At 45.9% G+C, this 13,625-nt stretch overlaps 1 protein-coding gene across 1 annotated transcript in view; it reads left to right on the top strand.

Annotated features, from left to right (window-relative positions):
- Positions 1–13,226, top strand: part of LOC144827053 (ly6/PLAUR domain-containing protein 2-like) — a 65,041-nt gene extending 51,815 nt beyond the window's left edge. Inside the window, exon 3 of the mRNA XM_078685508.1 lies at positions 13,050–13,226. Coding sequence (XP_078541634.1) covers positions 13,050–13,183 — 134 coding nt within the window. The 3' untranslated portion in view covers positions 13,184–13,226. The remainder of the gene's footprint in view (positions 1–13,049) is intronic.
- Positions 13,227–13,625: the final 399 nt, after the last annotated feature.

The raw sequence follows: 13,625 nt of genomic DNA, 5'->3' as shown, positions 1-13,625 counted from the left end.
CCCTATATCATTAATCAATTATGCATGTAAGATATTCGCAAAAAATCTTTCCTCCCATCTTGAGAATATTATTCCTTTACTGGTTAAAACTAATCAAGCAGGTTTTATTAAAGGCAGATTGGCTGCAGATAATGCCCAAATGTTTGCCAATGACATTTCCTTAAGTAGGAACAATAAGTCCCCTTTAGCAGCGCTGTCCCTAGATGCTGAGAAGGCTTTTGAACAAATTAATTGGCAATTCATGTTTAGAGCACTTCAATGGTTTGGATTTGGCCCAACATTTATTTCGTATATTAAACTGTTATACTCTCACCCCAGTGCTAGTATTTTTGTGAATAGCCAATTCTCAAATGTTTTCTCCCTATCTAGAGGTACACGTCAAGGTTGTACTCTTTCTCCCCTGTTATTTGTTCTATGTCTTGAACATATCCGTGTTAACTCACATATTACTGGCCTCATACATAATGCCCTAGAAACCAAAATGTCAGCTTACGCTGATGATATATTAGTTTATATGTCTAATCCTCTCACTTCCCTACCTACCTTTTTAGAAGAGGTTAAATTATATTCCAGTGTTTTGGGATATGTTGAACTTCTGAAAGACGGAAGTATTACCGCTGAACTCCCCCTGTTACCAATATATGTTTAAAGATACTAATTTCACTTGGTGTCCTACTAAAATAAAATACCTTGGTATTTGGTTTTCTGCTACTTTACCTGTTACAATTAAGTATATGTTTGATGCATTAATCAATAAGATTCAATCTCTTTTACTTTCCTGGTCACCTCTTCATTTGTCTTGGTGGGGTAGACTTGACACCAATAAAATGATGATTGTCCCTCATAGTTTATATACATTATCTATGTTACCTTTTCGAATCCCTCTGTCATATTTTTCACAAATCAACTCCATTTGTACAAAATGCTTTTGGAATAAAAAGCACCCACGCATTTACCTTACAAAGCTTAAACACCCCAAATCTGAAGGAGGTGTGCGCTTTCCTGATTTCAAAGCTTATCATGATGCATTTTTAATCAGACGATTTTTTGCCCTTTCTTATAAATTTGGTGACACTCCTATGCCTTTTGAACGATCCTTACTAAAAGATTTTTCTTTTCGTAATATAATGTACATGTCAATTGTACTTTTATAGCTAAGTATCCTATCTTAAAGTACTCCCAAAACCTACAATATAGTATATTTGTCGATGGCCTTGACCCATTACAATGTTTCTTATCCTCTACTATCTGGTACAACAAGTACATTAAATATGAAAGTAAATCGTTTTATTATAAACATTGGAAGGAGAAGGGAATTATCTTTGTTCATCAACATATTCACCATTAGTCTGTTATTCTCTTTTCTATATTACAACAGCAATCTCATTTACCGGATACATTCATTGAGGAATATAGTTTAATTTCAACAGCTCTGCTTTCTCACTTTGATCTCTCCAATGTCTCCGCTTCACTAACTCCACCTACACCACTATATAATATTTCTCAAGAACATAAACCTAAAGCAGCTCATATTTATAAACTATTATCATTACACGTTACTGAAAGACCTAAATCCCTTACTGAATTAGCCTGGGAATATGACTTATCTTTGACAATACCTGTTTCTGATTGGGATAAATTATGGTCTAAGTTATTTAAGATTTCAACTCCTGTTTGTATATCCAAGTTTCCCCTACCTCGTCTCCTTTATGTTTGTTCTTGTTATAATTCCACTGGAACATTAAAGCACCAAATGTATGATTGTGCTAATGTTTTGAGCTTTTGGCGTTCTATTTGGTCTACAAGTATGAACTTTTTCAATTGTAGTATAACGTTATCTTTACAACATGTTTTTCTTGGTTCATCTTTACCTGATTTTGGTGTTGGCACTCCTATATCTTTATTGTTCGATCTATTTATAGCTTTAGCTTTTAAAGTTATTATGTCATGTTGGAAAGATAATTCCAAATGATCCTCTTTCATTAGGTGGAATTTCATTTGTGATGAACATAGAATTGCTACTGTCTCTTCTTCCACTTTATCCCAAACAGCTAATTCTGATCTTCTTTGGTTACCTTTCGCATCTTATCTTACTTCACGTGCACCTATGTCTTAAATACATCTTATCTTTTCTTTTTGTTGATATTCTCACTGTTAGACCTGTCTGGTTTTTTTGCGTAGTCCTTCCAATCTATTATTTATTTTGTCCCCTTTTTGCCCCTCATACCCTTGATAATTTTTGTCCACTAACTTTTTATAGGTGTTGGTCAAGGGGATAGGTGTTCTTTTCCCCCCTCATAGTTTTTCACCTCAGGCCCAGAGGCCTGTTCTGATAGGAAAAGTTGGAACCACACAAAATGGTGGCTACCAACTGCCTTAACTGCCAAACCCAGAACTTGCCCATAGACCAGTATAGGGCGTTCCAGAACCTTCTGGTCCATTCTGGACCACTGAGGGTCAGCCTATATAAGGCGGTATGCGGGGCAGCCATTTTGTCTACCTGAGAGAGTCAGCTGGAGGACAGGCTATCTTGGAAGGTGGGGAGAGGCTAGTGAACGGGTTGATCTCCTGGACTGGGAAGCAGCCTAATTAATCCACTTCTCTACTCCTCCTTTGGGATCCTTGTCTTGTCCCCGCTGTGGTTGTTTAAGGGAGACCCTGGGCGCCTGTCTAATCTCTGAAAGAATAGGGAGGTGGACAGGAGAAGGAGACTACAGCACTGTGGGGTGCAGTCCTCTGCCCAGTGAAAAGACTTCTACTGTGATTCCCTCAAACGGAGGAGGGCTAATCCTTGTGGCCCCCCCCAGCCTTTTATTCAGTCCTCCATAAAAACCTGCCCTGGTTACAGCGACTGTCCCCTAGCTCAATCACCCCACAGAGTGTCATCTCTCACCTGATGTGGAGTGAAGCCAACTGTGAGGAGCAGCGGGCGCTGAGGGAGCATTGGCCAGGAGAGATCGGGCTGTTCTGCCCCTGTGACAGCGAGGGGGATCAGCGCCGAGTTGTGGCTGAAGAGGCGATCTGAAGGTGAGGGGTGCCGGATTCCATGGAGCGGCGCTGATATCGCCGTCTGCAGGACCCCGGGGGCACCGGCCGCGTCATTGTGTTTAAGCCCAAGGTTTGAAGTCAGTAAGCGCTACCGCGCATGCCTCAGGCGTTCCCACTCCCTTTGGGCAGGAGGGGCCTAGGACCGAGCAGGCCCGGAATGAGCAGCGTCTTGCCAGCGGAGCCAGCGCGGAGGAAGGCAGGAGCGGAGGCGGGTCTGGAAGCGAGGCGGTGTAGTGTGAACACTTCGCGCATGCCCAGAAGTGTGCGCATCCCAGCCCCGAGTGAAGAAGAGCGTCGGGATCCCTTCGGCGGTTGGACGCGTGTGTAGAGACACCTCTTCCCTGCTCGAGCGCCTCCTGAGAGAGCTGGCGTGAGCGGAAGGGCGGATGAGCTGAGGAGTCTTGCCAGCGCTGGACTCCCAGGAACTGCCGAGTGACTTCCCCTGTGTCTGGTGCTGATAAGCTTCACCGGACGAGTCATCTATAAGTAAGGAGATAAACTGAAGGGGGAAGGTGGCGCTTGAGCCTGCCAGTTGTGGAATTACACTTTGGTGATTTCTCCGTCCACTGTGGTGAATGAGGAGGGGGAGTAGACTTAAAAATCAACCTATCAAGAGTGTGCTGGAAATACTAAAGTTACAAGGAAAGTTACAAGTTCCTCTTAGAGCTTACTGGTGACAGCGTAGAGCTTGGGCATTTTCTTTGCTCTTCACTGTGTATGCCTCACTTTGTGGAAGAGGGACAGATAAGGGAGGTAAAGGTTTAGGCATTAAGGTAAAAACAAAACCAGTGATGTTGGAAACGTATGTAATGAAAGATACTATTGATGTTGATTTCTAATGCCAGTTGACACTGCTAAAAAGATTGCTATTAATTCCATGACATCTGCATTTGCTTATACTGAGTCGTAGTTTTCTCTCCCAAGACTTAAGCGGATTGTTATTTCACCTGATTGATTGTAAAGTACTGAACTGTGGATTCTAAAGTATAAGAGAACAGATTATATTATTTTTATAAACAGGTACTTATTTTCATAACAAACTGGTGTAGTGTCCTTTTTAAGTGTTATTGCGTGGATTTACTGCTGGGTGGTCTGCAACCTTCACACTTGTGCCTCTAGAATTGCATGTCTTACCCCTAGGCCAGGCTACCCTAGGTGACCTGACATCCCAGGTTCCAACATTTTGGTGCCTAGCGGTGGGATTCTGACTTGGTTGCAGCTACTCATTAGTAATTCAACGCAATACACTGACCTACACTAGGAGTTTTCTCCTTGCGGCCCTCCTAATTTGAATTTTGGTTTTTTCCAAATTTATTTCTGGTGGTGGGTGGAGGTTAACCTCAGGTCACACTTCTTGGTTCTCTCCTGAGTGTTTATTTTATTCCATACTAAAGATGGAATTGAATTTTAAAGAGCTAGAATCCTATACTGTGACCCAACTCAAAGAATGGTGTCAGCAACAAGGGGTATTCTTTAACAAAGGTGCCAGGAAAGGCGAGTTGCTGACAAGCATAAGGGCATGGGTGGAAGCTCATTTAGTGGAAGAACCAGATACCGAAGAGAGTGACGGGGACACTGTCCTTGAGATTACAATGTTGAACCAAGCTGGAAGGGGGAATCTGCTGACAGGTCCCAGGACACCTTCGAGGGCGGGCAGCAGCGTCTCAGAGAGGGGTTTAACTGACGCCGAGCTGGAAGATAAGAGGGAGGAGAGGAGAATGAAGTTGGAATTAGCAAGGATGGATATGGAAAGGGAGGACAGGAGGTTAGCCCATGAACGGACCATAAAGGAGCTAGACCTACAAGCCTTAATACGAAGGTCTCCTAATCCAGATAATGGTGGCAGCGAAAATAAGATGAATACCAGGGAACCCAGACCCTATTTACCCAAAGATGTCATCGCCAGTTACACCACAGGTGATGACATTGCCAAATGGTTGGCCGCCTACGAAGTTTCTTTAAGGGCTCACGGGATCTTAGAAACTCACTGGGGGGGTGGGCTGTATAAATACATGCCCCCTGCTGGCAGGGACACCTTGTTGGCTCTGGAGCAGGATGAGCAAACCCACTACCCTACGATGAAGGTGGCACTGGTGAAGAAGTTTGGACTTACCCCTGAAAGGTACAGACAGAAATTCAGGGGAAGTCATAAACTGAGTACCCATAATTGGGTAGACTTCTTAGACTACGCCAAGAAAGCTTTGGAGGGTTGGGTCAAGGGCAGCGAGGTGAAAGATTATGAGGGGCTGTACAATCTATTTTTGAAAGAACACCTCCTCGAGAAATGTTTTCCCGAGTTGCGCCAACACCTGGTGGACAGCAAGCTGACCAAAATCCCGGAAGCTTGCAGAGGAGGCGGACACTTGGGCAAGTACCCTGGTGTCCTCAAAGGGGACTGGAGGGGATTCTCAAAAAGCCGGACAGGGCGCCCCCCAGAAGAAGGAGGGGGGAGATAAAAAAAGGGAGTTCTCCAAAGGTCCCCAAAATAATTTCCAAGGAAAGGGAGCAGGTTTCACCCCTAAGGCAAACCCGCCCAGAAACCCTAATCCTGGCCAAAGCCAGCAGCCAAGGGTTCTCCACTGTTTTGAGTGTGGTGGTGTTGGACATTATAAGGGAGATGTCAGATGCCCAAAGAGACCACCCCCTCCCACCGGAGGAAAGTCACCGGGAGTAGCTAGTGTAGCGCTCGGGGAGGAGTTGCCCTTAGATAAGGGGGGTGAGTGGGCGGGTGTCACCTTAGTGTCCCTGGGAGAGCGGGAGATGGTTCCAAAGATCCAGGTGCCCCCAAATACTACAAAGTATGGGCAATGGGTCACCATCAATGGCCAGAGAGGGGAGGCTTTGAGAGATACAGGAGCCAGTATGACTATGGTGAGGAGTCAACTGGCGTCTCTAGAGCAGGTGGTTCCCAATGTACTCCACCCCGCCGCGATGGCTGACGGCAGAATGGGCCACTATCCAGTGGCTGAGGTTCCCTTTGAGTGGGAGGGGGTTGCAGGTTCACTTCGAGTTGCCGTAAGCCCTGCCGTGCCAGTTGATTGTCTGCTGGGGAATGAAATGGAGCACAACACTTGGAGAGAGGTGGAATACCGGACGCACTCTGCGATGCTGGGTACACCTGACTGGGCCTGTGCAAGCACACGGTCTGCGACTGCCCGGAGAGGGAGTTCGCCTGGGTTGGAGCCTGGAACAATGGCCCAACCCGCTGCCAAAAAGGGACAGACCCGGAGACAGGAAGAGCCTGCTTCGGCTTCCACGCCCCATGTGACAGATCGGCCACCTGCGGTGGTGGGCCAGGAGTCCATGGAGGGGGAAGTAGACTCTCTGGAGGATTTACCCATCCCTGCTGAGTGGCATGTGGAGGGAGGACCTACCAGAGAGGAATTCTGTAAGGGGCAGAGGGAGTGCCCTACCCTTGAGGGACTGAGGCGTCAGGCTGAAGCCCAGGCAGCAGGTGATGCTACGGGACACCACCATATTTACTGGGAGGATGGACTCCTCTACAGTGAACCCAAGGTACCCCTACCTGGCTCATCAAGGGCCTTGGTGGTCCCGCAGCAATACTGAGCCTTTCTGCTGGAATTGGCTCATGCAATACCACTGGCAGGACACTTAGGCCAGGACAAGACCTTTGCACGGCTTGTCCTCCACTTTTACTGGCCTCAGATGAAAGTGGCGTCCAACACATACTGTCGGACATGTGTATCCTGCCAGGCCAGTGGGAAAACAGGGGTGAAGCTAAAGGCTCCCCTGGAACCACTTCCAGTCGTTAGCACCCCCTTTGAAAGGGTGGGCATCGACATTGTAGGGCCTTTAGATCCACCAACAACAGCTGGTCACAGGCCCGAGGTCATGTTGATGATGGTGACTGATGGGGAAGAGGAAGCAGAAAGCGAGCCTCTCCCTGATCTCTTTTCATCCCAAGAGAAGGATGGGTCGGTGGAGGGAGTGATTCTCTCCCCATCCCTAACTCCTGAGCAACGAGAGGATTGCCGCCAGGTATTGGAGCAGTACTCTTCGTTGTTCTCCCTTGTCCCGGGAAGAACCCACCTGTGTACCCATGATGTGGACACAGGAGACAGCCCCCCAGTGAAGTCAAAGACCTACAGGCTGTCAGACAAGGTGAAGGCTAGCATCCATGGAGAGGTTGCCAAGATGCTAGAGCTAGGAGTGATAGAACCTTCCAACAGCCCTTGGTCCAGTCCGGTGGTGCTAGTGCCAAAAGCCGCCCCACCAGGCACCACACCAGAACTGAGGTTCTGTGTGGATTACCGAGGACTGAACTCAGTTACAAAGACTGATGCTCATCCGATCCCTAGGGCGGATGAGGTAATTGACCGGCTAGGAGCTGCCCAATACCTAAGTACCTTTGACCTCACTTCAGGGTACTGGCAGATCTCCTTGACAGATGGAGCAAAGGAAAGGTCAGCCTTCTCCATGCCTGAGGGACACTTCCAATTTTGTGTGATGCCCTTTGGGCTCAAAAATGCCCCTGCCACATTTCAGCGGCTGGTGAACCAGGTCCTCTCTGGAATGGAGAGTTTCTCTGCTGCTTACTTGGATGACATTGCTGTCTTCAGTAGCAGTTGGGAGGACCATTTGCAACATTTGCAAGCAGTTCTCCAGGCCCTGAAACAAGCTGGATTCACCATCAAAGCCAGTAAATGCCAGATTGGGCAAGGGTCGGTTGTGTACCTTGGACACTTGGTGGGTAGGGGGTCAGTGCAGCCCCTGCAGGCAAAGATTGAGGCAATCATGGCCTGGGAACCCCCCAAGACACAGACTGAGGTCCGAGCTTTCCTGGGCCTCACAGGCTACTACCGTCGCTTTGTGAAGGGGTATGGCACTATAGTAGCGCCCCTCACGGAGCTCACCTCCAAGAAACAACCTCGACGGGTAGTTTGGACGAAGGCTTGTCAGCAAGCCTTTGAAAAGTTGAAGCAGGCAATGTGTGTAGCACCGGTCCTGAGGGCCCCAGACTTCTCCAAGGAGTTCATTGTCCAAACAGATGCATCAGAACATGGCATTGGGGCAGTGTTATCGCAACTAAATGAAGAGGGCCTGGATCAGCCTGTAGTCTTCTTATCCAGGAGACTGCTTCCCCGGGAACAGAAGTGGAGTGCAATTGAGAGGGAAGCTTTTGCGGTGGTGTGGGCTCTGAAGAAGCTGCGGCCATACCTCTTTGGCTCGCACTTCCTGGTTCAGACTGACCACCGACCCCTTCGTTGGCTGATGCAAATGAAGGGGGAAAATCCCAAGTTGTTGAGATGGTCCATCTCCCTACAGGGAATGGACTTCCGGGTGGAACATCGGCCTGGAGTGGACCACGCCAATGCAGACGGTCTCTCCAGGTATTTCCGCCTTAGTGATGAGGACTCCCAAGGGGTTGGGTAGTTCTCCCCACTTTCAGCTGGGGGGGACGCGTGTTAGACCTGTCTGGTTTTTTTGCGTAGTCCTTCCAATCTATTATTTATTTTGTCCCCTTTTTGCCCCTCATACCCTTGATAATTTTTGTCCACTAACTTTTTATAGGTGTTGGTCAAGGGGATAGGTGTTCTTTTCCCCCCTCATAGTTTTTCACCTCAGGCCCAGAGGCCTGTTCTGATAGGAAAAGTTGGAACCACACAAAATGGTGGCTACCAACTGCCTTAACTGCCAAACCCAGAACTTGCCCATAGACCAGTATAGGGCGTTCCAGAACCTTCTGGTCCATTCTGGACCACTGAGGGTCAGCCTATATAAGGCGGAATGCGGGGCAGCCATTTTGTCTACCTGAGAGAGTCAGCTGGAGGACAGGCTATCTTGGAGGTGGGGAGAGGCTAGTGAACGGGTTGATCTCCTGGACTGGGAAGCAGCCTAATTAATCCACTTCTCTACTCCTCCTTTGGGATCCTTGTCTTGTCCCCGCTGTGGTTGTTTAAGGGAAACCCTGGGCGCCTGTCTAATCTCTGAAAGAATAGGGAGGTGGACAGGAGAAGGAGACTACAGCACTGTGGGGTGCAGTCCTCTGCCCAGTGAAAAGACTTCTACTGTGATTCCCTCAAACGGAGGAGGGCTAATCCTTGTGGCCCCCCCAGCCTTTTATTCAGTCCTCCATAAAAACCTGCCCTGGTTACAGCGACTGTCCCCTAGCTCAATCACCCCACAGAGTGTCATCTCTCACCTGCTGTGGAGTGAAGCCCACTGTGAGGAGCAGCGGGCGCTGAGGGAGCATTGGCCAGGAGAGATCGGGCTGTTCTGCCCCTGTGACAGCGAGGGGGATCAGCGCCGAGTTGTGGCTGAAGAGGCGATCTGAAGGTGAGGGGTGCCGGATTCCATGGAGCGGCGCTGATATCGCCGTCTGCAGGACCCCGGGGGCACCGGCCGCGTCATTGTGTTTAAGCCCAAGGTTTGAAGTCAGTAAGCGCTACCGCGCATGCCCCAGGCATTCCCACTCCCTTTGGGCAGGAGGGGCCTAGGACCGAGCAGGCCCGGAAGGAGCAGCGTCTTGCCAGCGGAGCCAGCGCGGAGGAAGGCGGGAGCGGAGGCGGGTCTGGAAGCGAGACGGTGTAGTGTGAACACTTCGCGCATGCCCAGAAGTGTGCGCATCCCAGCCCCGAGTGAAGAAGAGCGTCGGGATCCCTTCGGCGGTTGGACGCGTGTGTAGAGACACCTCTTCCCTGCTCGAGCGCCTCCTGAGAGAGCTGGCGTGAGCGGGAAGGGCGGATGAGCTGAGGAGTCTTGCCAGCGCTGGACTCCCAGGAACTGCCGAGTGACTTCCCCTGTGTCTGGTGCTGATAAGCTTCACCGGACGAGTCATCTATAAGTAAGGAGATAAACTGAAGGGGGAAGGTGGCGCTTGAGCCTGCCAGTTGTGGAATTACACTTTGGTGATTTCTCCGTCCACTGTGGTGAATGAGGAGGGGTAGTAGACTTAAAAATCAACCTATCAAGAGTGTGCTGGAAATACTAAAGTTACAAGGAAAGTTACAAGTTCCTCTTAGAGCTTACTGGTGACAGCGTAGAGCTTGGGCATTTTCTTTGCTCTTCACTGTGTATGCCTCACTTTGTGGAAGAGGGACAGATAAGGGAGGTAAAGGTTTAGGCATTAAGGTAAAAACAAAACCAGTGATGTTGGAAACGTATGTAATGAAAGATACTATTGATGTTGATTTCTAATGCCAGTTGACACTGCTAAAAAGATTGCTATTAATTCCATGACATCTGCATTTGCTTATACTGAGAAGTAGTTTTCTCTCCCAAGACTTAAGCGGATTGTTATTTCACCTGATTGATTGTAAAGTACTGAACTGTGGATTCTAAAGTATAAGAGAACAGATTATATTATTTTTATAAACAGGTACTTATTTTCATAACAAACTGGTGTAGTGTCCTTTTTAAGTGTTATTGCGTGGATTTACTGCTGGGTGGTCTGCAACCTTCACACTTGTGCCTCTAGAATTGCATGTCTTACCCCTAGGCCAGGCTACCCTAGGTGACCTGACATCCCAGGTTCCAACACTCACCATATTCTATCCTATACATTTTTAGCCTCCTCCTATTTCTTTTGCATGTTCTTTCTTCCTTCTTTTCTTTTATTCACCCGTTTTTTTCTGGTAGCATTTACTAATATTGTATTCTTACAGTGTTTCCTCAAATATTATTGTACTGTTTTATTGTTCTGATAAGGATGTAATTTTTTTTGTTTTCTTTTCTGTTCTCTCTTGTTATTCTGAAAACTCAGTAAACATTCTTAAACAAAAAAAATGAAGTCAAAGTTGGTGAGGTCATCAGTAAAATTAACTGCACAGTAGGAAGCAGACTTAATGCAAAGTATGATAGAAGACTAATTGAATATGAGGACCTGTGCCGGTGTTACCTTTGTAATAGAAATATTTGGCCAATAGCAAAACATGTCCATCAATGACGCAAGAATGCATTTCCGTGGATTTGGTGATGATGGGGAATTTTTTGGGGTTTTAACACAGAATTCTTTTAAAGGAAGATGTGTGTCTGAAAGATTACAAAGCGGGAATATGCTAATATTGCTAAGGAATGAAGTGTAAAATGAACTGGAAAAGTCAGTGTTCTTGGATGTAATTGAGCCTATTGTAGCATCTGAAAGATTTTTCCCTTTATAATCGCACAGCATCATCTTAACAATAATATTGTTAGTAACAGGTTTCCTTGTCTAGAATTAATGAAATGATGACCTATGTTTGAGATGGCAAGTGGTTTTCTGTGATAGATTTATCCTTTGCTTAATTCCAGATTTAATTTTAATGGATGGATGTTTTGGCATCGACTGTTGCATAGTTTTAGCTGTTGGTGTTCAGGTTGTTTATGAAGGAAAGAGGCATCATGTTCTTTCAAGACAATATATTGGTATTTGGCAAAAAACATGAGAATGATGTAAGACTTCAAAAACGTGTTAAACATCCTGGAGCTGAAATGTTTAAAAAGGTGAGTTCTCCCAATGCAAATTTGCATAAAATAGCTTCAGATATATAACCTATATGATTGTTATAGAAATAATAAAACGAGGGTGTCCCCACACCAACATGCCTGAAGGAAGTCTGGGGATTCTTGGGTTTAGCTGAGTTCTTCAAGGCAAGTGTTAAACAATGGCCTGTGGAAACCATATGCACCAACATTAAAGGAATCTCATAATAAGCACCAACTGCAACGAGATTCAGGGAATAACACCAAAGATATCGATATCCAGGTGGGGCAGAACGTTAACATGAAAGAACAAGGTACATTTCCTAAGGTAAAAAGTAAAGTTTTTTGATTCCATGGAGTTAAAAAACATTTTTCAGAATGTAGTGCTGTTAAGTAATTGCGCATTTCCCTCTTAGCAATCTCATACTTTATTCTGCTAGGGATTTGTATGCTCTCAGTTTATTTGATGTGATGGTTGCAAGTAAAGCCAGATTATGCTATTTTAGAAGATCTGGCTCTGGTTGAAAACATAAACGTGTTTGCATTGCAGTTGCCCTGTTCTGCCCGCTTTGCAGCCATAATAAGGGGTGTTTTCATCTTTTGATGCACAGCCATTTTGTTTTGCACCTACATCAATGTTTCAGTACAAAGCATATTTTGATGCAGAAAACTGATCATCCCTACGGCTTGTGATGCTTTGAATCGAAAATTGTTGCATGTGCATCGATGTTGAATAACAGAACATCTGGGCCATAGTAGTCTCTAAAACATATCACGTAGACACAGGTTCAAAGGCAAATAATTTCTCAGAGAGGAAATGAGGATATTGCACTTTAATCAGGTATGAAACTGACCGAGGTAAGAAATAAAGAGGACGAAGTAAGTACGTAGAATTTAAATTATTGACATTGATAAGAGCCTAAGGGCAGAATTTTCAAGACTTTGTATTGCCGCAAAGTCAGACAAAGTGAAGAAAAGTGGCACAAAGACTTGATAAACTATTTACTTTCCAGACAAAATGCCCACTGGATTGTTTCCCTTAAAGTAGCACTGATGATGCTTTGTGTTGCGTTACTGTACTTTACATTATTGGCAGCATTCTTTGAGTGTTACTCTGTCATTCCAATGCTGCCACCCATGGATTTTGATGCAAAGCCAGATCTACAAAGATTGTGAGTGAGTAGGGGAAATAAATAGTTTTCCTAATATTCCACCCATACTGAGTGAAATGTATTCAAGTTTGTCTTTTCATAAGATTCTGTTCTGGAATGGTATACGTCCTGTACTAAACCTATGCTAGATTCCCCACATACACCTTTGCACATGGGGGAGAGCAGCAAGAGAGCATATTTAGTCAAACATGCTCTGTGCAGATCTTTTCTACTAACAGAACTTTGGTTGCTGCTCTGCGTTGCTCAGCATTGCATGAAAAGTAATAGTAAAAGTGACAGCGATTAATAAAACGTTAAATTAATCTGGTGGGAAGGTACATTTAACAACAGAGAGCTAACTCTGGATATATGACGGAGACAGAAAAATGATGATTACCTTCGTAAATAACTTTGTTTTTTATTTTACAGAAGGTTTGGATGTCAGCAAGACGTGCACATCTGCGTGTGCACCATCCCCTGTCCCTGGTGTTGTGGTTATGTGTTGCCAGAAAAACCTTTGTAACAATGTGCCCCCAACCGGGCGCAAGAAGGCGATGACCTAACCAAAGAGGACTTGTCGTTATGCACCCTCTCGAAACTGAGCATTTACGGTAAGGAAGGCCCTACAGCCTCTTCTCTCCTCTGTATTGTTAGGGGCTTTTTTACACAGGTAAACTGTTATAATGAAGAATATATGCGATGTCCAGACGTGTAGAATAGGATCACAGCTTTATTAGATGTTAGTCAGATCCATTGTAATGCCCCACCAGGAGCAGGCTCTCCACAGCTCAGCCCTTCCACACTAACTGACATACTCTTCTAAACCAAACACTATCAACATTCCATTTGACATCATCAGTGGTTGAGCAGCAGGGAGAGAACTTCTGCAGGGAGGGTGTATTAAGTAAAAGTACATTATAACACATCCCCCTTTCATAATGATAGAAAACAAATAACACATGTGAAGATGGTAAAATACATGTTCCTACAAAAGAGGATGTAATA

The sequence above is a fragment of the Lissotriton helveticus genome, chromosome 4_1 (assembly GCF_964261635.1).
Source record: "Lissotriton helveticus chromosome 4_1, aLisHel1.1, whole genome shotgun sequence".
Classification (NCBI taxonomy): Eukaryota; Metazoa; Chordata; class Amphibia; order Caudata; family Salamandridae; genus Lissotriton; species Lissotriton helveticus.
The sequence above is the reverse complement of the archived record's forward strand: the minus strand, read 5'-3'. Positions and strand labels throughout refer to the sequence as shown.